Genomic DNA, 27,857 nt, shown 5'->3' with positions numbered 1-27,857 from the left:
ATGTCATTAGCAACACCCCTCCTCATTACAGAGATGCACATCACCTGATTTACTTAATTCATAGTTGGCTCTCAAGCCTGAACAGCTTGGAGTAGGACAACATGTATAAAAAGTATCATGTGATCAAAATACAACTTGCCTAATAATTCTACACACAGTGTATAGGTTGGAGGGTTAGCAGCACCGGAGAGGACCCGAAAAAAAACAAACGTACATTTTGCTTTTCTGTATGGATGCTTAGATGCTCAACGGGATGTATAGTAATGAAAAACAAGAACCTTTTGTTTATCTAAGGTGGCCGGTCACATGGTCGGATCTGGCCAATAACATCAATTCAGTTGGCACATGTGCAGTAGTCAACAGGTCCTGCGTTGACACAAGTATCGGACACAACTGCACATTAGTGGTTACTAGGGTAACTGGTCACATGATCAAATCCGATCAATAGTATCAATTCAGTTGCCGCATGTGCAGTAAAATCAACAGGTCCTGCGTTAACACAAGTATCAGGCACAACTGTGCACTAGTGGTTACTAAGGTAACCAGTTACATGATCAGATCCCACCAATAATATCGGTTCAAATGGCGGAGTAATTTTTCCTTTTTCTTATATGCTGATTAAAACAACGGGTTTCCAGTTATTAAGACTCTGGGGTACGTTAAAGGGGTTTACCAGGCTACAAGATATTTTCAGGTATACTCAAACTCACAGAAAGAATATGGGTCCCATATATCAAATAACGTCCCAGTGACTTCATATATTTACCCATAGAGTATCCAGATAGTAGGTGTATACTCCCAATACACATTTAAACAAACAAAGCGGAGTTCCATACACATAAATTAGGTAAAAAAACACTCCCTTTTGATAAAGCCTATGCGAAACGCGCGTCAGGGGTGGATCCGGTCCCTGTGCATTGTGTTACACTCACCATGGGTAAGCTTTGCTGCTATTAGATGCATCGTTACTTTTTCTCTCCTCAGTGATAGCACTGGCTTATGGAAAAGCCTGAGGGGTTTCTCTTTATACTTAGGACATTCAGCTTCAGGAGTAACACTTTGGTTAACTACACTTATATTTTATGCTGGAAGCACCTATGGTCTGCATGACTAATAGTGATACATTACTAGCACCATGGTGATACACATAATTGTTTTTCATGCCCGGGTGTCATTTGTTTGTTACTAGGGTCTCTTTTTTGGTTATTTTTTTATTTTGTTAAATTGTGATATATCATGTAATGGTATTTATAATAAAATTTACATATTTTTTTTACCAAAGATATTTTCAGGATTTGGCTCTGCTCTGCAGTTTGAGCAGTCATCACATGGGCAAGTGTATTCACAAGTCAATTAACAGCTCTTCCTTTGTTTCTCAACATTTATTAAGAGAATCATCAGGGAAAAAGGCTAGGTGGTGATATGTATACCGGCTTAAGTTGAAGTGACAATTGCACCAGTGGAACACCGTCGCACCACACACACACTGAATACGCCGTGCGCACCACACACACTGTATACGCCGTACACAGCCTCTTGCGCGGTACCACCAGGGGTGAGAGAGACAGAGCGCAGGTGGGAGACAGCTCAAACGGGACAGCACATGAGGGCAGAACACAGCACAGGAAGGAGAGAGACAGCGGTGGGATAGCACATGGGTAGACAGGTCAAAGAAGAAAGCACAGACAGGAGAAGTCAGCACATGGGGAAAGAGAGAGTGGATAGGTGGGTGAGCACATGGGGGGGGGGGGGAGAGATTCTCAAAGCTGCAAAGCCTGCCCATTACCGCACTCCCGATACAATAGCACCAGGCCTCCATCTAGTTCTATACATAAACTGCATTCCTATACATCTACTGCTTTTTGTACCATTGGGACCCCTCTCCTAATTGTAATTTTCACACTCTCTCTCTGGATCCCTAGACAGCCCAGGGAGTCCATCCCTTCACATACTGGTACAAGTGGATGTGTCCTTTTGTCTTCCAAGAAGGACATTCCATGCATATCTCACTCACAGCCTGAAGAAGGGAACATTGCCTGAAATGTTGCTATTGTTCACCTTGCGGTGTAATAAAAAGCATTAAAAAAGTCCTTTTTGTGCCTATTCTTGGAGTGCTATTCCTTTAAACACTATTAATTGTATATTGAAAATGGTATGCTAATTGCACCCAGAATGTTATAGAGCAAGAAGGTTAAAGGGAACCTGTCACCCCCAAAATCGATGGTGAGCTAAGGCCACCGTCATCAGGGGCTTATCTACAGCATTCTGTAATGCTGTAGATAAGCCCCCGATGTTACCTGAAAGAGGAGAAAAAGAGGTTAGATTATACTCACCTAGGGGCGGTCCCGCTGCTGTCCGGGTCCGATGGGTGTCTCAGGTCCGGTCCGGAGCCTCCCATCTTCATTCCATGCCGTCCTCTTCTGGTCTCAACGCCGCGCAGGCGTACTTTGTCTGCCCTGTTGAGGGTAGAGCAAAGCACGGCAGTGCGCAGGCGCTGGGACAGGTCAGAGAGGCCCGGGGCCTGCGCACTGCAGTACTTTGCTCTGCCCTCAACAGGGCAAAGTACGCCTGTGCCGCAGCGTGAAGACCAGAAGAGGATTTCATGGAATGAAGATGGGAGGCTCCGGAGCAGACCTGAGACACCCATCGGACCCGGACCGCAGCGGGACCGCCCCTGGGCGAGTATAATCTAACGTCTTTTTCTCCTCTTTCAGATAACATCGGGGGCTTATCTACAGCATTACAGAATGCTGTAGATAAGCCCCTGATGACGGTGAGCTTACCTCACCATCGATTTTGGGGGTGACAGGTTTCCTTTAGAAAGTATTTGAGCAATATGTTACATCAGTATTTGCAAACCAAAACCAGGAGTGGGTGAAAAATACAGAAGTGGTGACGTTTTTTTATTATACTTTTCCTAGCCCCTATCAACATAACAGTCTGCTGCAGGCACTACTGATGATTACATAAACTCTCTTTTTACTTGTAGCACAGATTTTGTTTTTCTATGTATCTACCTACTTACAAACCTTGTGTTTCACCCCCTCACCATATCACTTGTTTGCAGCCAGCATCCATAGGCTGAAGGAACCTATTCACTTGTTTGCAGCCAGCATCCATAGGCTGAAGGAATCTATTCTTCACTTGTTTGCAGCCAGCATCCAGAGGCTGAAGGAATCTATTCTTCACTAGTTTGCTGCCAGCATCCGTAGGCTGAAGGAATCTATTCTTCACTTGTTTGCAGCCAGCATCCGTAGGATGAAGGAATCTATTCTTCACTAGTTTGCTGCCAGCATCCGTAGGCTGAAGGAATCTATTCTTCACTTGTTTGCAGCCAGCATCCAGAGGCTGAAGGAATCTATTCTTCACTTGTTTGCAGCCAGCATCCAGAGGCTGAAGGAACCTATTCTTCACTTGTTTGCAGCCAGCATCCAGAGGCTGAAGGAATCTATTCTTCACTTGTTTGCAGCCAGCATCCAGAGGCTGAAGGAATCTATTCTTCACTTGTTTGCAGCCAGCATCCAGAGGCTGAAGGAACCTATTCTTCACGTTTGCTGCCAGCATCCAGAGGCTGGAGGAACCTATTCTTCACTTGTTTGCTGCCAGCATCCAGAGGCTGGAGGTACCTATTCTTCACTTGTTTGCTGCCAGCATCCAGAGGTTGAAGGAATCAATACTTCACTTCTTTACTGCCAACATCCAGAGGCTGAAGGAATCTACACTTCACTTCTTTACTGCCATCATCCAAAGGCTACATGAATCTATTCTACACTTATTTACTGCAAGCATTCAAAGGCTGGAGCAATCTATGTTACACTTGTTTGCTGCCAGCATCCATAGACTGAAGGAACCTATTCTTCACTTGTTTGCTGCCAGCATTCAGAGGCTGAAGGAACCTATTCTTCACTTGTTTGATGCCAGCATCCATAGGCTGAAGGAATCTATGTTACACTTGTTTGCTGTCAGCATCCAAAGGCTGGAGGAATCTATGCTAGACTTGTTTGATACCAGCATTCAGAGGCTGATGTAATCTATGTGCTGTGATAGATTATATCTTCCATACACAGCTTCATGGTAGCCACGGGGGAAGGGGGGTAGATGTATTCCTTTCCAGAGCCTTAGCTAACCTTGACACCACTGGACCAAACTCTCAGCTGTTAACAGGAGTGGGACAGGGTGGGCTATTTGTGGATGTAAACACTTCTGATCCATGACAGCAAACAGTGATCTTGGTAACTGTGAGGAGCAGATCGGAGCCTCTTCAGTACACAGAGCTGAGCTGCCTGACTACCGTACCCACAGATGTAACTCACGAGCCGTATGTGGGACATGTACACAACTGATGACTGACCAGACACGCGTACACAGCTGTCCGTGCCATGAAGCATGCCCAGGCAGCCTGCCCGCACACAGTGTGCACAGCAGCTACGCCAGCACGGGATGACAGTCTGGGAAGCAGACGACACGTGACTGGGGCAGGCTTCGTGGACGGAGAGGATTTTCCCTGCTCGTAGATGGCAGGCAGATGCCGACATGATGCCATCCAGTGTGTAGTGTCGCCCCACTCGCGCCCTGCTGCAGCCATTTACCTGCCACCGGCTGTCCCCTGCGAGGGCAGTTCAGCCACCTGGGTGGTATCTTGTTATGAGCCATGCTGATGGAGGCAGGAGTAGGTTACACTGATATTATTGTTCCTGGAGGCTCAGCCGTCACGTGACCCCTCCCAGGACCACTCACAGCGGAGAGCTCACACAGTGACGTCACCGCCTTACGTAACGGAACAGGGCTCCCACCGGGATCCCGCGTCTCTCAAACCCCATTCAAAGTAGTGCACTCAGCCCACAATGCACAGCGGCACCAACATGCACAGGGAGAGCGCTTCCGGGATGGGGAAACTTCCGGTGGAAGTCCTACACGGGGTTGTAGGAGGGTGACATCTGGCGAGGAACTGCGGAACTGCAGGACAGGAGGCTACTAGTTGGGGGCGGGGCTGTGTCTCCGTCTGTAATTCCTCTGGGTAGGTACACAACGGGGAGTGACGTCATAGCTCACTGGTCTGACTGTATACCAGAGTGTGGCTGCCTCTATCTCTCTGCCCGCTCTGGACAAGACCCTGTCAGCACAGAGTCACTTTGCCCTGCTGCAGGATTGGGTGTCAGTAGAGGCGGGCTCTGCTAGCTCTGGCATTGGGCACCGTAATGAGACAGTGTGAGGCCGGCGTCACACTAGCAGTATTTGGTCAGTATTTTACATCAGTATATGTAAGCCAAAACCAGGAGTGGAACAATCAGAGGAAAACTATAATAGAAACATATGCACCACTTCTGCATTTATCACCCACTCCTGGTTTTGGCTTACAAATACTGATGTAAAATACTGACCAAATCCTGAATGTGTGACGGCAGCCTGGCTGGTTCTGTCAGCCATGTACCTCTCTGGTATTGGACCCGATAGCGCCTGTCAGATGTCATTCAAAAGTACACCTCAGCCTGCAAATTCAAGCCCAGACACAGCTTGTAGATGGAAAAATAAAGTTAACCTGCTTGGAAGAAGGGATGTAAAAAAAAGAGAGGGCAAAAACGAAAAATGTCCCAGTCCTTAAAGGTAATTTGTCTCCAGGAGAGTGGTGGCTGAAATCATGCACCAAGTGTCTGCTATACGCTGCCCGTGGAATAGCATGTAACAGCTGTCAGTAGGTACCGCTATTCACCTTTGTATGACAGTGTGCCAATGTAGCCTCGGAGTGTTGCTCCTACTGACAGATTCCCTTTAAATTGTAAGAGGTAATCCACTTTATGCTACTAGATATGTTGGGGACATGATTTTGAGTCGCTTACTAATCTATTGTTATTACAGGTTGTGATAACACCGCATTTAATCTTAATTATGCCAGACAAATATTTTCAGTAGGCCGAAAGACATGGACTGTTGTTCATACATGTCTGAACATTGACTCTTGAATTGATGTTTGTGAAATGTTGAATGGCTGCTGTTTACCTATTATATCAGCTGCTGCAGTTTACTGTGCTGCCATCCTTGGAAGCCAGGGCTGTAGGGTGATTGAACAATTGATGTTTGCTAATATATTGATTACCCTTTGTATAAGTCTATGTAGCTTGTTGACTTGCAAACAGTAAAGAACAAACTATGCAGATTGATTAAATACTCAAACAATGAGAGTTAATATCATTCCACCTTCCCCCTGACCTGTGGATGATGACCTAAAGGACAGTTGTGAACTCTAAAAGGGGGATCTGCCTGTTCCTGGAGAGAATCTACAGTATGCCAGCTTAAGGGACCATGGCTCTAGATGGAAGAACACCTCTTCTCTGTGAGTGACCTCCAAAAGCAGGGTGCCACTAGTGGAGGGTAGTCGGCCCTGCAAGCAGCGAAGTCGCATTATTCTTATCCTGGCGAGTCAGCGGAAGGGTGAGACTCTGTAATTTGCACCATCTTGGGTATTTGCTGGGATTGGTCTATGTTATTGTTTGTTACTGGTTCAATAAATAATTGTCACCCTGTTTTACCCTCACCCTGTGTTGTTTGAATGGTATTCTGTCCTTGGGAAAGGAGAGTGGGCGTTCAGTGGGATGAGCCCCAATCTCCTTTGTGAGGCACCGTCCGCTTGTTAGTGCAGCCTTGATACAGATGTATGATTTGCAGCTGCTAGACATCTTGAATACATGTGGGGGTTGCTTAATAAACAGGCAATCCCACAAGTAATCAAGCTGTCTAGCAGTCGCAAATCATGCAGCTGCATCTACATAAACTAAATCTCCGAGCACACCGAAATACTCGGAGGACCCCTGCCGCCCCCCCCCCCAAGCATGCTCAGAGAGCACACTCGCTCATCACTAGTCCTGTTCTCCAGCTGGCATGTGGTGGAGGAGCATGTGACCAGACATGTCCATCAACCTCCTCAAAATAAGAAATACTACAGATGGGAATGTGTTGAATGGAGCAGGCTGATGGACAGGTCTGGTCACATGCTCCTACACCAGCAGCCATTGTATGGACTTTGGTACATATTGACGTCTGTCTATCCAAGAAACGGAGCAGTAGCTGAAGAACTGCTATCTAAGGATATTAAATTGTTTCACAGCATCACTAGGTGAGTGCAAATAAAACATAATAAAACCACATGCTGTTTGGTTAATTCCCTTTGTGTGCTTGTTGACAATCACTACTCTATTTGAAGAATGGTCTACTCACTTCCTTTAACCACTTGGCATTTTTGGAAATTTTAAGCATTAAAAGGGAATCTGTCGTCAGCTTTTTTATGTACTCTGAGCCTGATATAGGGGCAGAGACCCTGATTCTGATGATTTATTACTTACAGGGCTGCTTCCTGCAGTTTTGATAAAAATCACTATTTTGTATGCTCCACATTTACCAGTTCTCTGAATGCTGAGCTGTATATAACCCAGCCCACACCACTGATTGGCAGCTTTCCTTGTACACTTTCCATAGGCAGAAAGCTGGGGGACGATACTGGGGTGCATGTGTTCTCAGAAGATGTCGGTGCCGATGAGTGGAGTCCCCTTTCCAGTAGTTTTCCCTGGGGTGAGCTTCAGGAAAATGACAGACTCCTGAGATCTCGGAGACATCTGCGCATGCGTTGCCTCCAGTGGCTATTTACCTGAATGGATTGGATTCATAGAAATCTCAGACTCACTGTTCTTTTTTTACTCAATGTAAACTAATCTATGCAATATGTCAATTTCTATTCTATTTCTATTCTCCAATTCACACTAGTTGGGATGTGCTGGTCAGTTTTTTGTTTGCAGATTTTTCCAATAGACTTGCATTAGGTGCAGAAAATCCACAGGTAAAAAGTAGATGTATGGACTCGAATGTATCACTCAGAGAGGTAACGGGCCAATACAGGACAGAGTACATGAGATGAAGAGAGTGCCCTAGCCGGGAGTTGCAGAGCGTCAGTAGCACAGACACTAAGTACCGTCCATATTGACAACATAGCCCCTTGAGGGGAAAGAAGACACGGCACTGTAGGTTGAGAAAAGGACTGTTGCTACTTGACCAGTACTGAGCTGGGTTGTGGTGTAAGTATGTGAAACAGTGGAGGGAGCGAACAAGCGAGTAACGAGAAAGGGAACAGAGACTGTGGGAAGATGCTTTGGATAGTGAAGAAAACGTTGATAAAGTTGTGTACCCGCTCTACTGCACATAATCCCCACATCGTTTATTTTTGACTGGTTTATCATTGAAGTCCTCAGCATCTTGGACTGGATTACAAAAGTCATTGGTATCAGGGGGTCTGCAAGGGAGTCCACACACTCACCCAGGACCCCCACCTTCATATAAACGTGCCAGGGTGCAAGAGACTAGTACCTCGCCCACGGTTACTGTGCCACGTTACATTTCCACAGTGGAAACGCATCAGAAATGCATGTAACTATATAAATAATGTTTTTTCAAACAAACCAACAAGACACAAAAAATGCAGCATGAAAAAAGCAATAAAAACGTATGTTAAAAAACGCACTAAAAATGCAACGAAAAAAACGCAAGTAACCTAATTTACAAAAAAAGTGCAGAAATTCTGCAACATCAAAGATCGTTTGAATGTAGCTGAATGCCACGTTCAGTATTTGGTCAGTATTTTACCTCAGTATTTGTAAGCCAAAACCAGGAGTGGATCAGAGGAAAGGTATAATAGAAACATATGCACCACTTCTGCATTTATCACCCACTCCTGGTTTTGGCTTATAAATGCTGAGGTAAAATACTGACCACATACTGCTAGTGTGAATGTCGCCTTACAGTCAGGTCATGGTCGTGTGTCACAGCCATTGTCTGCCGAATATTGGTCGCTTCATACACCCGCTACCGACTTGTGCTGTACATGTATGGCGGGGTCGATAAGGGGTTAACAGAATATGACTGAACATATGAAAAGCAAGTCGTTTTTACATAGAATAAGTAAGATTCTTGCTAATGTTTTCTGAGCACTTTTCCAAGTGGTTTCCAGAGCAGTCGCTCCAAAATCTGCCTGAAAAAAAACTTTGAGTGAACAAGTGCCACAAAAGAGCGGTTGCCACTGCCTGCACCACAGTCCGGCGCCCAGTGTGAATAGCACCTTTACATTTGAAGTGTGGAATCGCAACAGAAGTAAATGGCACTTTGTGTCCCCCGTTATTTCATTGGCGAGTTTGGCACATTTTTCTTACACTTCTAGAATTAGTATGACTAGTCTTTCCTCTCCCATGAATAAGGTTGCATTTTTCTATTGAAATGAATTGGAGGCTTATTTGATTATGCGCCAATGTCTGGGAGAAAACTCCCCGTGAAGAGCCTGCCCACGGCCACCGCTCTGCCATGTTCTGTGAGGAAGCGTGCACCGGGCTCTCTCACCCCCAGGGGGCGCTACCCACATCACTGACTGCACAGTCACACCGTGCGCGTGCGCACCAGCGGGCGGCGGGAACGAGCGGGAACCCAGCGCACCAGCATTACCTCACAGTGGGCGGGAAGGCGCCTCAGGATGTGGCGGCGGCGGGAACGCGCAGAGGCGTGGCCTGAAACAAAAACACAACCGAAGAGGTGGGAGCCACAGCCGACATCTTGTGTGACGACCCCAGAGCCCGTACTTGTGTACGTAGGACAGTGGTCAGTGTCCGGGAGCAAGCTGGACGCGGGCAGATCGTCAACAGCTGGAAGGTGACAGTACACACACAGCCTTGTCCTGTGCGCTCTGTGACACGGCCCGACATGTCCGAGCCCCAAGGAGGCGGCGGCCGGAGGCGGGGGAGTAGTGTGAGCAGAGCGAGGAGCTGCGGCCGCAGGAAGCGAAGGAAGAATAAAGTCCGAACGACCCCTTTCCCTACCCGACTCCATCATCACAACCCGCTGCAGAGAGGCGCAGGAGAGACTGCAGCCAGGAGCCCCAGCCCGGAGCCCCAGCGAGCGGCCCAGTACCGGCAGCTGCGAAGAGAGGTGTGTACGCTGGCTGCTTTCCCCCATTTACAGGGGTTGTCCGCTCTACCGAGACCCGGTCATGTGACCGCATGGATGGTATTTGCATAGTTGTGGTCATGTGACAACTAGTCTCATCCCCCTCCCCTTCACTAGAAAGGACTAGTTGTCACATGGGGATCACAGCCTTGTCTCCTGAGACTAGACAATCCCTCTAAGGACTAGCCCAATTTGTGCCATTACGGCAGAACGTTTGTGTGTGTTTGTTTTTTTCATGTTTCCCAGGAGCCTTGCACCACATTCACACTTTCAGCATTTGTAAGCCAAATCCAGGCATGGGACAATCAGAGGAAAAGTCCAATAGAAACATATGCCCCACTTCTGCATTTCTCGCCCACTGCAGGTTCTGGTTTACAAGTACAGAAGTAGCCTACTGACTGAACGCAGCCTGAGTATTTCTGTTTTTCCAGCAGCCTGACGTTACGAGGGCTTGCTGTTTGCAGGATGCGTTGCATTTTCAGGGGCAGTATTTTGGGTCTGTATAGCTTATTGTCTAACTTTTATTAACTGCATGTAGAGGTGAAACCAACCAGATAAAGGGCCCTTCCTGGATTCATTTTCTTTTTTCATCTTTTACCTTGTGTGTTTCACTTTTCTCATCTCTGTAGGACCTCCCCATGGAGGCTATCCCAACATTACAGGGGGCTGGCTGCACCCACTGCAGTGCACTAGAACTGGAGTAGTCCTACAGCACAGCTTAGCCAGGGGAGAATATCTTCCACTATTGTTTTTATATTTTTAATTTACTAAGAAAAATCAAAATCTAAGGTTTGTTTAATTGACTGTCTATAGAGAGAAATGGGGATGAGTGACAATTCTGGGGCGTGTGTGTTTGTTTTTATTGTAAAGGAAACCTGTCAGGTCCCCCATGCCCTCCAATTCATCAGCATTCAGCTATGTGTGATTAACCCCTTTACCCCCAAGGGAGGTTTGCATGTTAGGCTACTTTCACACTTCCATCGGTACGGGGCTGTCGCAAACCGTCGGCCCGACGTACTGACGGACGTTGTGCTAAATTTAGCACAACGTGGGCAGCGGATGCAGTTTTACAACGCATCCGCTGCCCAGTGTGATGAGTGGGGAGGTGGGGGCGGAGTTCCGGCAGCGCATGCGCAGTCAGAAATGGCGGACATGTCGCACAAAAAAAGTTACATTGAACTTTTTTGGTGCGTCGCATTCGCCAAAACACGACGCATCCGTCGCACAACGGATGCGACGTGTGCCGATCCGTCGCTTATTCAAGTCTATGGGCAAAAAACGCATCCTGCAAGCACATTTGCAGTATTCGTTTTTTGCCCATAATGACGGAGGGCAAAAGACAGAAGTGTGAAAATAGCCTTAATGATGAGGCCAATTTTTACAATTCTGACCACAGTCCCTTTATGAGGTTATAACTCTGGAACGCTTCAGTGGATCCCGGTGATTCTGACACGGTTTTCTTGTGACATATTGTACTTCATGATAGTGGTAACATTTCTTCGATATGACTTGCGTTTATTTGTGAAAAAAAGACGGAAATTTGGCGAAAATTTCGAAATTTTCCAACTTTGAATTTTCATGCCCTTAAATCACAGAGATATGTCACACAAAATACTTAATAAGTAACATTTCCCATATGTCTACTTTACATCAGCACAATTTTGGAACCAACATATTTTTTTTTTTTTGTTAGGGAGTTATAAGGGTTACAAGTTGACCAGTGAGTTTTCATTTTAACAACACAATTTTTTTTTAGGGACCACATCACATTTGAAGTCACTTTGAGGGGTCTATATGATAGAAAATACCAAAAAGTGACACCATTCTAAAAACTGCACCCCTCAAGTTGCTTAGAACCACATTTAAAGGGAATCTGTCACCCCCCAAAATCGAGGGTGAGGTAAGCCCACCGGCATCAGGGGCTTATCTATAGCATTCTGTAATGCTGTAGATAAGCCCCCGATGTATCCTAAAAGATGAGAAAAAGAGGTTATATTATACTCACCCAGGGGCGGTCCCGCTGCTGGGGCGGTCCCGCTGCTGGGCCGGTCCGGCGCCTCTTATCTTCATCAGATGACGTAGTCATCTTGTCTTCAGGCTGTGGCTCCTGCGCAGGTGTACTTTGCCCTGTTGAGGGCAGAGTAAAGTACTGCAGTGCGCAGGCATTGGAAAGGTCAGAGAGACCCAGCACCTGCGCACTGCAGTACTTTGCTCTGCCCTCAACAGGGCAGACAAAGTACGTCTGCGCCGCAGCCTGAAGACAAGACGACGACGTCATCTGATGAAGATAGGAGGCGCCGGACCGGACCAGCAGCGGGAACGCCCCTGGGTGAGTATAATATAACCTCTTTTTCTCATCTTTTAGGATACATCGGGGGCTTATCTACAGCATTACAGAATGCTGTAGATAAGCCCCTGATGCCGGTGGGCTTACCTCACCCTTGATTTTGGGGGTGACAGATTCCCTTTAAGAAGTTTTTTAACCCTTCAGGTGCTTCACAGGAATTTTTGGAATGTTTAAAAAAAAAAAATGAACATTTAACTTTTTTTCACCAAAAAATTACTTCAGATCCAATTTGTTTTAATTTACCAAGGGTAACAGGAGAAATTAGACCCCAAAAGTTGTACAATTTATCCTGAGTACGCTGATACCCCATCAGAAGGGAAGGAGCGTCATTTGACTTTTCAATGCAAAATTGGATGGAATTGAGAGAGGACGCCATGTCTCTTTTGGAGAGCCCCTGATGTGCCTAAACCGTGGAAATCCCCCACAAGTGACATCAAGTAGACCCCCTAAGGAACTTATCTAGTAGAACCCCCAAGTGCTTCACAGAAGTTTTTAATGTAGAGCCTTAAAAATATAAAAACCATTTTTTTTCACAAAAATGATCTTTTCGCCCCCAATTTCTTATTTTCTCAAGGGTAACAAAAGAAATTGGATCCCAAAAGTTGTGCAATTTGTCCTGAGTACGCTGATGCCCCATATGTAGGGGTAAACCACTGTTTGGGCGCACAGGAGAGCTCGGAAGGGAAGGAGCGCCGTTTTACTTTTTCAACGCAGAATTGGATGGAATTGAGATCAGACGTCATGTTGCGTTTGCAGAGCCCCTGATGTGCCTAAACAGTGGAAACCTCCCCAACCCTAACCACACCCCTAACCCGAACACACCCCTAATCCAACCGTAAGTGTAATCCGAACCCCAACCCTCACTTTAGCCCCAACCCTAACTTTAGCCCTAACCCTAATGGGAAAATGGAAATAAATACATTTTTTAAAAAAAAAATTTATTATTTTTCCCTAACTAAGGCTGTGATAAAGGGGGGGTTTGATTTACTATTTATAGCAGGTTTTCATAGCGGGTTTTTGTTTGGCAGTTGTCACACACTAAAAGATGCTTTTTATTGCAAAAAATAGTTTTTGCGTCTCCACATTTTGAGAGCTATAATTTTTCCATATTTTGGTCCACAGAGTCATGTGAGGTCTTGTTTTTTTGCGGGACGAGTTGACGTTTTTATTGGTACCATTTTGGGCACATTTCATTTTTTGATCGCTTTTTATTCCGATTTTTGTTAGACAGAATTAACAAAAACCAGCAATTCATGAATTTCATTTGGGGGGGGGGGGGGGCGTTTATACCGTTCAGCGTTTGGTAAAATCGATAAAGCAGTTTTATTCTTCGGGTCAGTACAGAGATACCTCTTTTTTTTTTTTTTTCTTTGTTTTGGTGCTTTTTTACAATATAAACTATAAAACAATTATTTTTGCATCGCTTTATTCTGAGGGCTCTATAACTTTTTTATTTTTTTGATGACGCTGTGTGGCGGCTCTTTTTTTTTTTTTTTTTTTTTTTTGCGGGATAAGATGACGTTTTCAGCAGTACCATGATTATTTATATCCATCTGTTTGATCGCGTGCTATTCCACTTTCTGTTCGGCGATATGATGATCAAGCATTTGTTTTGCCTCTCTTTTTTTTTTTTTTTTTTTTTTTTTTTTTTTTATGGTGTTCACTGAAGCGGTTAACTACTGGGACAGATACACAAATGTGTTTATTTATTGGAACAATTTTTTTTTTTTTTTTCGTCAGGAGTTTTTGTAAAAATATCCCACTGCTGCCACCAATATGTAATGAATCCCAGGGAGGATATTTTTATCATCCCACCGCTGACACCAATATGTCAGGAACCGGGGTTGTTTGGTTGCCCTGATTCTTTCCTGAAGTTAGACGGGGGTACTGCACCTAGGATAATTAGTCGCCAGAAAGGCAGCCTTACTATGTACTGGCTAATGGGCACACTGCAGCGAGGGCAATGTAACTACTCCCACTCAGGCGGGAGCAAGAATTATCAATGCCGTCCGCCGCTACCAGTTTTCCCAACTGCTCAGGACACTTTCCGCTGCCACCAGCTCCTATTCCTAAATTGGTAATGGGTCAGGAGCCAACCCAATTAGTAGCGTAACTTACTTCAGAGAACGTGACAGTACGTTATAGAGCAAGGAGAGACGAAGCTAGCAATTTTATGTTTTACTCCAAAAGGTAGGCAGTGTTTACAAAAGTGTAAAAGATATGATAAAATTAGGCAATTATGTATATACAGAATGATTACAAATAAAAAGGGACTAAAGTTGAAAGAAAACACTTCTCTCGTATCATTTCAGATCATGGCTGACCATGCGGCTGGTGGGAGGAGCAACATCAAAATGCATCAGAGCAGCTTGCAGAGCTGCTGTTATCTCTTTTCCTGGGCAAAAGCTGACTCATAACTCAGCAGGTTTAAGATATACCCTCTGGTCGTGACATCACTGAGTGGGCTGCGTTATGAAATGCGCTCCTCTTTTCTCAGAGGGACTGAAGCGTACTGAAAGCTAGCAGTCGTAGCTTGGGGATGGCACCCCGTATAGCGACCTTGGAACTACCATTCTTCCGGGCATGAGCTGGGCGTTAATTTGAGCCCAAACATGAACTGGATATGAGCCCGTTAGGCCGGTTTCACATTTGCGGTTGTGTCCTCAGTGTTTGTGCCGCAATTTTCCACATGCGTTGTGTTTTCCTATCTTTAACATTAGGGATGCATGTGTCTGCGATTGGTTGCGTTGTGCCGCGTTTGACGACGCATGCGTCGTTTTGTCGTCTGCAGCTTGGCGCGGTAAACGCTACATGTAGTAATTTTAGAGGCGTCAAAAAAAACGCATTACATTCTATGGGAACGCATGCATACACATGTCTTTGTGTACGCATGCGTTTGATGCACTTGCGTACTTCGGACTGCGCATGTCCAGGAACTGATTTAGACATGCCCATTAAAGACGCACCCTCCTGGAAGTATCAAACGCATGCGTATTAAAAGCGCAAACATATGTAAAAACGCATGCAAACGCTGCGGTTTTTTACCATCATGTGTAAGCTGATGCGGATAAAAAACGCTGCGTTATCAGACGTTTGCATGCGTTTTTGCATGCGTTTGCTGTTGCGGACAATACGCTGCGGACTTAACCGCAAATGTGAAACTAGCCTGAAGCAGTAACCAGTTTCTGGTTGGCGCTGCTCTTAGAAAACGCACGGGTGTGTAGCCCTATTGTTGAAAATACCAAATATATAACTTTCATATCTCTGTCACTAATTGGGGTTAAGTTATGCCTTACTATTAAGTTTCTACATGAACAAAAGAGCACATGGTACTATAGCTGCCTTTAGCCAGCTTAAAGCCATAAACTACTCAGTGGGGGGCTGCTGCACATTGGTATCAAGTTGCACAGTGTGTGTAGTGAAAAGAAGTTTCCTGTGCAGCTGAAGAGGGGGGGACAGAGAGCCCACAGCATGTGTGTGTGTGTGTGTGTGTGTGTGCCATGGAACCTTCTAGAACTATACTCATAATATGGCATATTTATATTATCGTGACACTTTCTTTGTTAATGATTTCTTCCAGGCTCTGGGGCATGTGTTGCCTGGAAGAAATCCCTGCCTCCTGTCCTCATTACAATACGACACCCCTTCCATCAGCGTCAGTTATGGCCCCGGAATCCTGCGTCCTGCACTCCCTCAGAAATACATACCTCATCCTCTCTTCTATGGGCACTGCATTCAGGGATCTTCTGTGCAGGCGAGTCACTTTGACGTCCGGTGTGTGCACCAATAAGATGCTCTCCCCACTTCCTCCCTGCATAGTCATCACTTTGTACATATGGTTCCTAGCGATGACTGTGCAGGGAGGAAGTGGAGAGAGCACCTTATCGGCACGCACACAGGAGGTCACAGTGACTCGCCTGCGCAGAAGATCCCTGAATGCAGTGTCCACAGAAGGGAGGATGAGTTATGTATTTCTGAGAGAGTGCAGGGCGCAGGATTGCGGGGGCTGTAACTGTCATGCAGAGTAGTATTGAAATGATGACAGGAGGCAGGAATTTATTTCAGGCACAACACTCCCAGGAACCTGGAAGAAATAATTAGCATAAAGACAGAATTTATCATTTCACCACAACAAGACCATTAATGAGGCATACAGGTAGGACTAGTTTAAAGGGAACCTGTCGCCCCCAAAATGGAAGTTGAGCTAAGGCCACCATCATCAGGGGCTTATTTACAGCATTCTGTAATGCTGTAGATAAGCCCCCGATGTATCCTGAAAGATGAGAAAAAGAGGTTAGATTATACTTGCCCAGGGGCGGTCCCGGTTCTGTTCTGGTCCGATGGGCGTCGCGGTCCGGGGCTTCCCATCTTCTTACGATGACGTCCTTTTCTTGTCTTCACGCTCCGGTGCAGGCGTACTTTGTCTGCCCTGTAGATGGCAGAGTAAAGTACTGTAGTGCGCAGGTGCCGGGAAAGGTCAGAGAGGCCCTGCACCTGCGTACTGCAGTACTTTGCTCTGCCCTCAACAGGGCAGACAAATAACGCCGGAGCCACAGCGTGAAGACAAGAAGAGGACATCATCGTAAGAACATGGGAGGCCCCGGACTGGATCGCAACGCCCATCGGACCGCAGCGGGAAATGCCCCTGAGTGAGTATAATCTAACCTCTTTTTCCAGGACGTCCCTCCTGACAGCACCCTGGAGGACGTCCTCCTCCCCTTGCTGGGACAGGAAACACGAGAGTTCAAAAGGTCATGTCCCACCCCCAATCCTCAGTGTTTTTCCTGTCCCTGCAAGGAGGGACGCACAAGAGAAGCTGCGCAGCTTACCGGAGCTCAGGGGGATCGTGCGGCTTGCCAATACCTTTCCCCCTGTCAAGAGGCTCAGGGTAGGAACCCTCCAGTGGGGGGTCCCTCTGCTCCAAAGACCAGGAGCAGGACGAAGCTCCTGGTGGCAGCCGCTCCTCCCGGTGGAAGGCTCGCGGATGCGGTTCCATGCGGCAGGGAGTCGCGGCATCCTGTGCGGTGTGGCACCCTGCACGACGTCTTCTGGAAACTCCCAGGGAACCGCATCACTTCCGGTATCTCGGCATCCGTTACCGTCACTTCCGGTGACGTTGTAAGAGCGGGGGAAGTGTGTGTGCTCCAGCGTGGTAACGCATAGCAGCTGAGGCGCTTCTGTCCAGCGTTGTGAGCTGCGGGGACCTGCTACCTCGGGAATCGCCATAGAAGGAGACATGCCAGCCGAGGAGGGGGTAAGTGCGCATAGCGCAGACTTCCCTAACTGCACGCACAAGCAGGCTTACCCCATCGCTTACTCCCTATCTTATGTCATTTAAGGATAAGGGAACCCCCCCACCCGGTCAAGATAAGAAATCCGGCAAGGTCTCTGCAAAATCCAACAGATGTCCTATATGCCACATGAAGCTTCCGGACACTCATGGCAAAACCTTGTGTGCAGATTGCACATCTAAGGTTATGAGGGACGAACAGTCTGCACTTTTGTCAGAAATTAGGTCCCTAATACGGGAAGAAATTCAGGCTTCCTTCTCCAGTATTGCCAGCACCATTCCCGGCCGCAAGAGAGCCAGATGGGAGCGAGACCTAAGAGAGCCGGAATTTAGTTCTGAGGACAAGTCTGACCCAGAAGAAGAAGGGGAGCTTCCTTCAGGGAACCAGGAGTACCAGAGGAAATACCTCTTCCAGGCGGAGGAGACGAATGATCTTGTGCAGACTGTGCGAAGCACAATGCAGATAGAAGAGACATCTAAGCCACAATCCAGGCAGAACCTGATGTTCGGGGGACTTATGTCACGTCGGCAGACAGTCTTCCCTGTTAGTGAGCATATTAAAGCCATGATACTGGAGGAATGGAAGGAGGCAGAACGTCGGCTGGTTTTGTCTCAGGACTTCAAGGCTCGTCTACCATTCAAGCCGGAAGAAGTCAAACTATGGGAAGAGATTCCCAAAATAGACGTTCTAGTGGCAAAGGTTGCCAAAAGACAGCCATACCATTCGAGGACTCATCCAATTTGCGCGATCCCATGGACAGAAAAGCCGACATACTGCTAAAGAGGGCCTGGGAATCGTCCGCGGCCCTAATTAAGACTAACAGCAGCCACCTCGGTGGCCCGATCTATGTACCTATGGATGGGTCAATTGGAAGAGCATCTGTCCAATAAAACCCCGAGGTCCGACATTCTGAGTTCTCTTCCTATTATGAGATCAGCCATGGCTTTTCTGTCCGACATGACAGCTGAATCGGTCAGATTTTCAGCTAGAAGTGGCTCATTATCCAACGCGGCTAGAAGGGCGGTCTGGCTGAGATCCTGGTCAGGCGATAATGCCTCTAAATCCAAGCTATGTTCAATCCCCTTCTCAGGAGCAAGGGTATTTGGTCCTTCCCTAGATACTAGAGTCTGCCTCTGATAAAAAGAAGGGGTTTCCGGAGGATAAGCTTAAGAGGTCTCAGTCCTTTCGGAGGGGGTTTCCCTTCAGAAGACAGTCCGATTTCAGAGGGGGTAGATCCAATAGAGGATCTAATAGGGGTTCCCGTAGCCAGGGCAATAAGAACAGAAGTTTCTTCTTCAGCCCCTCCTCTAAGTCACAATGACGCCACTTTTATCGGGGGAAGGCTTTGCCACTTTGTCGAGAATTGGGCCCGAATCACTCAAAATCAGTGGGTCCTTCGGACGGTGTCAGAAGGATACAGTATCGCGCTCTACTCCCCTCCCCCAGACAGATACATCGTACCTACGGTGGTCATGCGAGACTCTCCTATGATGATAGACTTACAGGATATGCTTTCCTCAGAAGTCATAATTCCAGTTCCGCCACTAGAAGTAGGCCAGGGTCACTACTCTTCCCTATTTTCCATAACAAAACCATCCGGCGACTCTCACACGATAATAAATCTGAAACCTCTGAATGCCTGGGTCAGGTACAAGAGGTTCCGTATGGAGTCCATACGATCAGCAATTCTCCTCATAGACCGGGATGCTGTGATGTGCACGCTCGACCTGAAGAGTGCCTATTATCAGGTCCCTGTCCACCCCTCATCTCAGAGGCTTCTGAGGTTTGCGGTAGTTCTGCCGTCCGGGACCTGTCACTACCAGTTTCAATGCCTTCCATTCGGGCTTGCCTCAGCACCTCGTATATTTACAAAGCTGGTGTCAGAGATTGTCGCTTTCCTGAGAAACCCAGGGGATCATAATACTTCGATATCTCGACGACTTTCTCCTGGTAGCAAGAACGCCAGAGATTCTGTCAGACCACAGGAACCGAACTGTATCCGTGATGGAACAATTAGGATGGGTCATAAACTGGCAGAAATCCGACCTGACTCCGGAACACAGGAAGACCTTCCTGGGAGTGTGTCTGGACTCAAGAAACAGGATATCCCTATTACCCGAGAACAAGCTGGAGGCAATTCAGATTCAAATCAGGCTCCTATTAGAACGCAGAACATCAATAAGGATGGCCATGAGAGTACTAGGCCTAATGACAGCTTGCATACCGTGTGTCAGATGGGCACAGTTCCATTCAAGACCTCTGCAGAGATTAATCCTCTCCAGATGGGACCATCGTCAGTCTTCTCTGGACAGTATTTTAAAGCTGACGTATCCAGTACGAAAGTCTCTCCTCTGGTGGACACAACCAGAAAAGCTAAGAATCGGAGTATTATGGTCTACCGCCCCCTACGTAGTAGTCACTACAGACGCCAGTGCCTGGGGCTGGGGAGCTCATCTAAAAGGCAGGATCCTACAAGGGAGGTGGCCAGCAGATGTCATTCACAGCTCCTCCAACTTCAAAGAGCTGTATGCTGTTTGGGAGGCCTTGAGAAGGAATCGAGACACTCTTGCAAATTGCCATGTCAGGATACTATCCGACAACGTAACAAGTGTTTCTTTCCTGAAACATCAGGGAGGCTCAAGACACCATCCGCTTCAGGATCTTGCGGGAAGAATATTTTGCTGGGCGGAAAATTCGGTCCTATCCATTTCGGCAATTCACCTAGAGGGCTCCCAGAACGTCATAGCAGACTATCTGAGCAGGAGACGGGTGTTTGCAACAGAGTGGGAACTCAACCATTATATCTTCCAGGATTTATGTCTTCGCTGGGGAACTCCCAGTATAGACCTATTTTCAGACAGAAGAAATTCGAAAGTCTCAAGATTCTTCTCTCTGAACCCACGGGACCTCCCGGAAGGGATAGACGGTCTGAGCCAGGACTGGACGGAACCTCTCTCATATGCATTCCCACCTCTGGCACTGATCCCAGCTGTTCTCCGAAAGATCAAGGAGGATCGAGCTCGAGTTATATTGATCGTTCCATACTGGCCAAGGAGCTGGTTCCCTCTTCTAGTAGACCTGGCAATCGAGCGCCCAGTAGAGCTTCCTCTCAGGGCAGACGTAATCCACCAGGGTCCAGTGTATCACCCGAACCCAGAGAAACTCCATCTCTCAGCATGGATCCTGAAAGGGACATCCTGAAGGCAAGAGGTCTGTTGGACCAGGTGATAGCCACTATTAAATCTAGTAGGAAGCCAGTCACATTGGCAATTTATCTAAAGATCTGGAAGCGTTTCTGTCTGGAGAGTGGCAGGCCTGAGGTTACGGCAGACACTCCCGACTTACCCAGAATTCTAGATTTCCTGCAGGCTGGGTTTGACAAAGGTCTTAAACCAAGCACCTTGAAAGTGCAGATCTCGGCACTTAGCTCTTTTTTTGACTATCCCCTAGCAGCTCACCCGTGGATAATTAGATTTATCAGAGCCACCCAGAGGTTGCGCCCCACCATTAGGCAATTGTCGCCTTCCTGGAATCTTAACTTGGTCCTCAGATTCCTTTGTAAAGATGGTTACGCCTCGGCTGATATGCCCATATCAATCATCACACGTAAAACAGCATTCTTAGTGGCCGTCACCACGGCTAAAAGGGTGGGGGAAATTCAAGCCCTGTGCACTAGGGACCCGTACCTTCAGATTAGAGCGGATAGTTTAATCCTTAAACTGGATCCTTCATTTATCCCAAAGGTGGGATAGGTTAAGAATAGAAATCAGGAAATCGTGTTACCGTCTTTTTGTAATAACCCGGCTAATGTAAAAGAAAAAGCTCTTCATTCACTTGATGTCAGACAGGCAGTCTTAGACTACCTGGCAGCCAACAACTCGTGGCGCATTGACCCAAATTTGTTCATTCTGTTTGGAGGAAAGAATAAAGGAAAGAGGGCCTCTAAGGCCTCTATCGCTCGTTGGATCACGTCCGTGATCTCTGAGGCCTACCAGTAAGAGGGGGTCCCACCTCCAGAGGGTCTCCATGCGCATTCTACACGAGGGATAGCTACTTCTTGGGCTGAGAGGGCAGGCGCCTCTCTAGAGCAAATTTGTAAGGCAGCAACATGGGCTAGTGCGAACACCTTTTGTAAACATTATAAACTTGATGTTTTGTCTGGTCAACATACTGCGTTTGGGAGAAAAGTTCTTTAAGCGGTAATCCCACCCTGAGGAAGTGCTTTGGTACTCTCCAGGGTGCTGTCAGGAGGGACGTCCTGGAAAATAGGTATTAGACCTACCGGTAATTATGTTTCCAGGAGTCCATCCCGACAGCACTGGTTGTTCCCTCCCTGGTTGATATTTATATGCATGATGTAATATGTCCCTGGCATATGATGTAATATGTTACTGCCATATGATGTAATACGTTCCTGGCATATGATGTAATATGTTCTATTTACCATTAAAGTAATTTTTTTTTCTGCATTTCCATGAGGCGGTTCTTGTTACAACACTGAGGATTGGGGGTGGGACATGACCTTTTGAACTCTCGTGTGTTTCCTGTCCCAGCAAGGGGAGGAGGACGTCCTCCAGGGTGCTGTCAGGATGGACTCCTGGAAACCTAATTACCGGTAGGTCTAATACCTATTTTCTCACCTTTCAGGATACATCAGGGGCTTATCTACAGCTTTACAGAATGCTGTAAATAAGCCCCTGATGCCGGTGGGCTTAGCTCACCTTCGATTTTTAATCGCAAATAGCTGAATTCTGATGGATTGGAGGGCACAGGGGACGTGACCGGTTCCCTTTTAAAAAATTTTCTCTGTTCACATTCTGCACTAATAAGATGATATTTTTATTCTTGGGGTCAGTATAATTATGGCGACATTTTTATTTGTGCTTCATTACTTTTCAACAAAAAAAATCATTGTTTTTTTGTGTTGCCATATGATTAACAATTTTCTTTCAGTGCCGCTGTATGAGGGCTTTTTTTTTTTTTATGACAAGATGTAATTTTCGTTGGTCCCATTTTGGTGGTTATACACCTTTTTTGATTACACTTTTTTGAAAGTGTAATAAAAGTAATGTGCAAACGAAATAGCAATTCTGTATTTATTTTTTTAAAACACTGTTCACAATTTAATTTGCATTAGTTTATCCTGGACTTTTTTTTTTTTTTTGCTATGGGGTTGTGAACTGATCTGCAGGTAGTAGCTAACTAGCTGCTTGTTCTACCCTATGTCGATCTCTCCTGGCTCAGGCGTTGATTAGCTTGCTTTCTTTAGGGTCAGACAGAGCTTTTTCTTTCTGCTCTGTCGGTGGGTTGTCATGCTGATTGACGGCCGGCTTCCGGCAGATAGCATGAAACCAGCAGACAGACAGCGGAAGAGAAGGATCTGTTCAATCAGCAAGACGTCGCAGGAAGCAGGAGTGGTCTGTGACTTCTATGGGCGAGAACCAATCATCACAGGACAGAACAGGTAGGTAGTTAACAACTACCTGCCGATAAGTTCTTGGGCCCCATAAGAAACCCAAAAGTTCTGGATAATCCCTGTAAATTTATTCTGCAGGGTGATGCGATAACGACAGTGACTAATCTTTATGATCCATAACTTGTTTTATTTTTCCGTAGACTGTTGTGTAAGGGTATGTTTCCACTGGCCGGACTAGCTGCGGATTTAATGTTGCTTACAGCCGCAGCGTTCAATCCGCAGCGTCCAGATGTTACAGCATAGTGGAGGGGATTTTATGAAATCCCATCTCCACTATGCGTGCGAACACGCATCCAGCGGCCCTGCGTTTCCAGACATGCGGCGCGTCTTTTTAGACCGCAACATGTCTGTTTACCTTGCGGCGACGCTACGTCTCCACAAGGTAAATAACACAGTCCTATGTGTAGGGTGTGGCGATTCCAAATGTGTTCAATGAACACATCTGGAATCACCGCTCAGGGGGCGTTGCTTTTGGGCGGGGTTTCCGCTCCGTCCAAAGCGCCGACAATACGGCCCGTGGAGACGTACCCTTAGGGTATGTGCACACGATGCAGATTTAGTGCAGAATTGGTGCAGATCTGCAGCAGATTTTTCTGCAGCAGAAACGCTGCAGAACTGCACTGTGATTTACAGTACAATGTAAATCAATGTGAAGAAAAAAAAGCTGTGCACATGGTGCAAAAAAATCTAAGTAGAAACGCTGCAGATTTCAAAGAAGTGCATGTCACTTTTGTGCAGTTCTGCAGCGTTTCTGCACCCCTCCATTATAGAAATAAAATCTGCACAAAAAACGCATAAAAAATGCAGCTGTGGATTCTGCCAGGAGATGCAGATTTTGTGCAGAAAATTCTGCACCTCTTTTCTTACGTGTGCACATAGCCTTAGAGTTTATTTGTTGCAGGACAAGCTGTCGTTTACACTGGTGCCAATTTTTGGTGTATATAACTGCTCACTTTGATTAAAAAAAAAAAAAAAAAAAAAAATTGTGAGGCTGGATGAGTACCCCTGGTATTATTGTGGGGGTTTTTTGTTTGTTTGTTTTATATATACAGTACAGACCAAAAGTGTGGACACACCTTTTATTTAAAGATTTTTCTGTATTTTCATGACTGAAAATTGTACATTCACACTAAAGGCATCAAAACTTTGAATTAACACATGTGGAATTATTTACTTAACAAAAAAGTGTGAAACAACTGGAAATATATGTCTAATATTCTAGGTTCTTCAAAGTAGCCACCTGTTGCTTTGATGACTGCTTTGCACACTCTTGGCATTCTCTTGATGAGCTTCAAGAGGTAGTCACCGGGAATGGTCTTCCAACAATCTTGAAGGAGTTCCCAGAGATGCTTAGCACTTGTTGGCCCTTTTGCCTTCACTCTGCGGTCCAGCTCACCCCAAACCATCTCGATTGGGTTCAGGTCTGGTGACTGTGAAGGCCAGGTCATCTGGCGTAGCACCCCATCACTCTCCTCCTTGGTCAAATAGCCCTTACACAGCCTGGAGGTGTGTTTGAGGTCATTGTCCTGTTGAAAAATAAAATGATGGTCCAACTAAATGCAAACCGGATGGAATAGCATGTCGCTACAAGATGTTGTGGTAGCCATGCTGGTTCAGTATGCCTTCAATTTTGAATAAATCCCCAACCGTGTCACCAGCAAAGCACTCCCACACCATCACATCTCCTCCTCCATGCTTCACGGTGGGAACCAGGCATGTAGAGTCCATCCGTTCACCTTTTCTGCGTCGCACAAAGACACAGTGGTTGGAACCAAAGATCTCAAATTTGGACTCATCAGATCAAAGCACAGATTTCCACTGGTCTAATGTCCATTCCTTGTGTTCTTTAGCCCAAACAAGTCTCTTCTGCTTGTTGCCTGTCCTTAGCAGTGGTTTCCTAGCAGCTATTTTTTCATGAAGGCCTGCTGCACAAAGTCTCCTCTTAACAGTTGTTGTAGAGATTTGTCTGCTGCTAGAACTCTGTGTGGCATTGACCCGGTCTCTAATCTGAGCTGCTGTTAACCTGCGATTTCTGAGGCTGGTGACTCAAACATCCTGAGAAGCAGAGGTGACTCTTGGTCTTCCTTTCCTGGGGCGGTCCTCATGTGAGCCAGTTTCTTTGTAGCGCTTGATGGTTTTTGCCACTGCACTTGGGGACACTTTCAAAGTTTTCCCAATTTTTCGGACTGACTGACCTTCATTTCTTAAAGTAATGATGGCCACTCGTTTTTCTTTACTTAGCTGCTTTTTTCTTGCCATAATACAAATTCTAACATTCTATCTATTCAGTAGGACTATCAGCTGTGTATCCAACAGACTTCTGCACAACACAACTGATGGTCCCAAGCCCATTTATAAGGCAAAACATCCCACTTATTAAACCTGACAGGGCACACCTGTGAAGTGAAAACCATTTCCGGTGACTACCTCTTGAAGCTCATCAAGAGAATGCCAAGACTGTGCAAAGCAGTCATCAAAGCAAAAGGTGGCTACTTTGAAGAACCTGGAATATAAGACCTAATTTCAGTTGTTCCACACTTTTTTGTTACATATATAATTCCACATGTGTTAATTCATAGTTTTGATGCCTTCAGTGTGAATGTACAATTTTCATAGTCATGAAAATACAGAAAAATCTTTAAATGAGAAGGTGTGTCCAAACTTTTGGTCTGTACTGTATTTTTTCTTGCGAATTACATAGAATTTTTAAGTTCGGATCTATTTCTGGCTTTTGCCCCAAAAAATTAATGATAAAAAGCCTGTGTGTGTGAGCCTAGTCTAAGAAGTGTTATATTTCTGAATTTCATCTTGATATATCAGGAGTAAAAATTTTTTTTTTTTTATCTTTTATGAATAGGTTTTAAAAACAAGAGTGAAGACTGACAAGAAGATTGTTAAATCAGAAAAAAACAATACCTCCCACAGTCCAGCAGCACTTCGATGTGAGCAACGTAGTCTCCACAAACAGAAGAATAAATGTAATATTCAGTCTTTAAAGAGCAATTCCCCGAAAAAGGCTGAAAGGCTTCATATGGACTCTGAGCTTACAAATAGGTCTGTTCAGAAAGTTGAAAAGAAACCATTAACGAGTGCTGAAAATGTCCAGAATATCAAAATGAAAAAAGAAGGGTATACCCAGGATGAAATTGAAAAGGAGATCAATTATGCAGGAGCAAAATTTAGTGATCCACCATCCCCAAGTGTGCTCCCAAAGCCTCCAAGTCACTGGATGGGTATAAATGGTCAGTATTCCGACCAACATAAGGAGTTAATGACATATCATTTGAAAACCCTATTGAAAGTCCAGCTGTAATCGTCCAGAATTGTGCTAGAAGCGCTCTTTTAATGAACATTTTATTACAGACCCAATTGCGATGTCCAGCATTTTTCCAAGTTTGGAACTTTTTTGTGCAGGAACTTAAATGGACCTTACATCTTACATTTCTGTACAGAACTGTAGTATTATATTTTGTATGGTTGTGTAAATAGTGTACACAGTGTAATATGTGTATAGCCTCGTTTATACTCCAAGTAAATTTTTAGTTTTGTTATAAAGGTATGTATTTTGACCTGACTACAGAAACCGATGTGTTTTATATGTAAGGTGACAAGGTTTCGCTACAGTCAAATTAATACACAGAGGACTTCCCTTTTATGAATCCGTATTTAGGCTACTTTCACACTAGCGTTAACTGCAATACGTCGCAATGCGTCGTTTTGCCGAAAATACGCATCCTGCAAAAGTGCTTGCAGGATGCGTTTTTTCTGCATTGACTAACATTAGCGACGCATTGACACGTCGCAACCGTCGTGTGACGGTTGCGCCGTGTTGTGGCGTACCGTCGGGAGCAAAAAACGTTACATGTAACGTTTTTTGCTCACGACGGTCCGCTTTTTCCGACCGCGCATGCGCGGCCGGAACTCCGCCCCCACCTCCCCGCACTTCCCCGCACCTCACAATGGGGCAGCGGATGAGCTGGAAAAATGCATCCGCTGCCCCCGTTGTGCGGCGGAGACAACGCCAGCGTCGGTGACCTCGGCCCGACGCACTGCGACGGACCGAGCCCGACGCTAGTGTGAAAGTAGCCTTACTATGTTAATTATCCAAATTTCTAGCACTTAGTCCCTTTAGAGTGCAGTCAGATAGCCTTATAAATCAGGTAAAATGCATAGACTGGCCAGTGGCTCTCCCGATCCGAGCATGACAACTTCATATATTTCTATGCAGCAGTCACGTTTGGGTTGGGAGAGGCACAGCCAGTCCGAGCATTTCGGTCAGATTTATATAGCCGTCTGACTGCGCCCTTTAAATGAAATGGGAAGCACTTTTTGGACCATCGCCATTGCACCTGTTTTATCTATTTCGGCAGTTGAAGAAAGTACTACTGTCTGGTAAAACAGGTATCTCAAAATATATTGCACTAATGTCGCATTTGTAAAGCACTGCACAAAGTAACACTGGAATCTGATATATTCCCGATGTGAGTCTATAATGATTGTATCCTACCACATAAATTGGTTATAGTTAAATTAAATAAAGTAATTTGGCCCCCCCATCTGTATTTGATGTGGTGATTGTCAGTATGAATGGTTACGTCTCATAAAGGCTTTCATGCTAATAGTAAAAGTAGGTGGGCACAACCTAAATTATAATTTGGAGTGATAAACATGCATAGCAACAGTATGATCTAACCAAAAGAATGAAACATGCATTTGTTAACAGGAGGACCGGACAGCCTAATACATAATAAATGTTTATCACAATCTC

General features: G+C 45.8%; 2 protein-coding genes across 3 annotated transcripts in view; one reads left to right on the top strand and one right to left on the bottom strand.

Moving 5' to 3' along the window:
• The window catches only part of RNGTT (RNA guanylyltransferase and 5'-phosphatase), a 587,560-nt gene extending 582,618 nt beyond the window's left edge, over positions 1-4,942 (bottom strand). The window contains exon 1 of one of the 2 annotated variants that reach the window (XM_077289743.1): positions 4,590-4,942. In XM_077289743.1, the coding sequence (XP_077145858.1) occupies positions 4,590-4,653 (64 nt within the window). In that variant the 5' untranslated portion in view covers positions 4,654-4,942. Of the gene's footprint in view, positions 1-3,049; positions 3,161-4,589 lie in introns of those variants that run through there. The other variant, XM_077289744.1, reaches the window with a different exon arrangement.
• A 4,541-nt stretch (positions 4,943-9,483) lies between these two features.
• Positions 9,484-27,643, top strand: PNRC1 (proline rich nuclear receptor coactivator 1). The gene is made up of 2 exons (XM_077289741.1): positions 9,484-9,957; positions 25,947-27,643. Exons 1-2 carry the CDS (start codon positions 9,733-9,735, stop codon positions 26,400-26,402), a joined length of 681 nt encoding a protein of 226 aa, XP_077145856.1. The 5' UTR covers positions 9,484-9,732; the 3' UTR covers positions 26,403-27,643.
• The last annotated feature ends 214 nt before the right edge of the window (positions 27,644-27,857 follow it).

Source organism: Ranitomeya variabilis, chromosome 2 (assembly GCF_051348905.1).
Source record: "Ranitomeya variabilis isolate aRanVar5 chromosome 2, aRanVar5.hap1, whole genome shotgun sequence".
Taxonomy (NCBI): Eukaryota; Metazoa; Chordata; class Amphibia; order Anura; family Dendrobatidae; genus Ranitomeya; species Ranitomeya variabilis.
The sequence above is the reverse complement of the archived record's forward strand: the minus strand, read 5'-3'. Positions and strand labels throughout refer to the sequence as shown.

Excerpts from the sequence above, each read along its gene's own strand:
- PNRC1 (XM_077289741.1), top strand. The coding sequence starts at position 9,733 with ATGTCCGAGCCCCAAGGAGGCGGCGGCCGGAGGCGGGGGAGTAGTGTG. Across the intron at positions 9,958-25,946 it reads ACCGGCAGCTGCGAAGAGAG|GTTTTAAAAACAAGAGTGAA; the intron begins GTGTGTACGCTG and ends TTTTATGAATAG.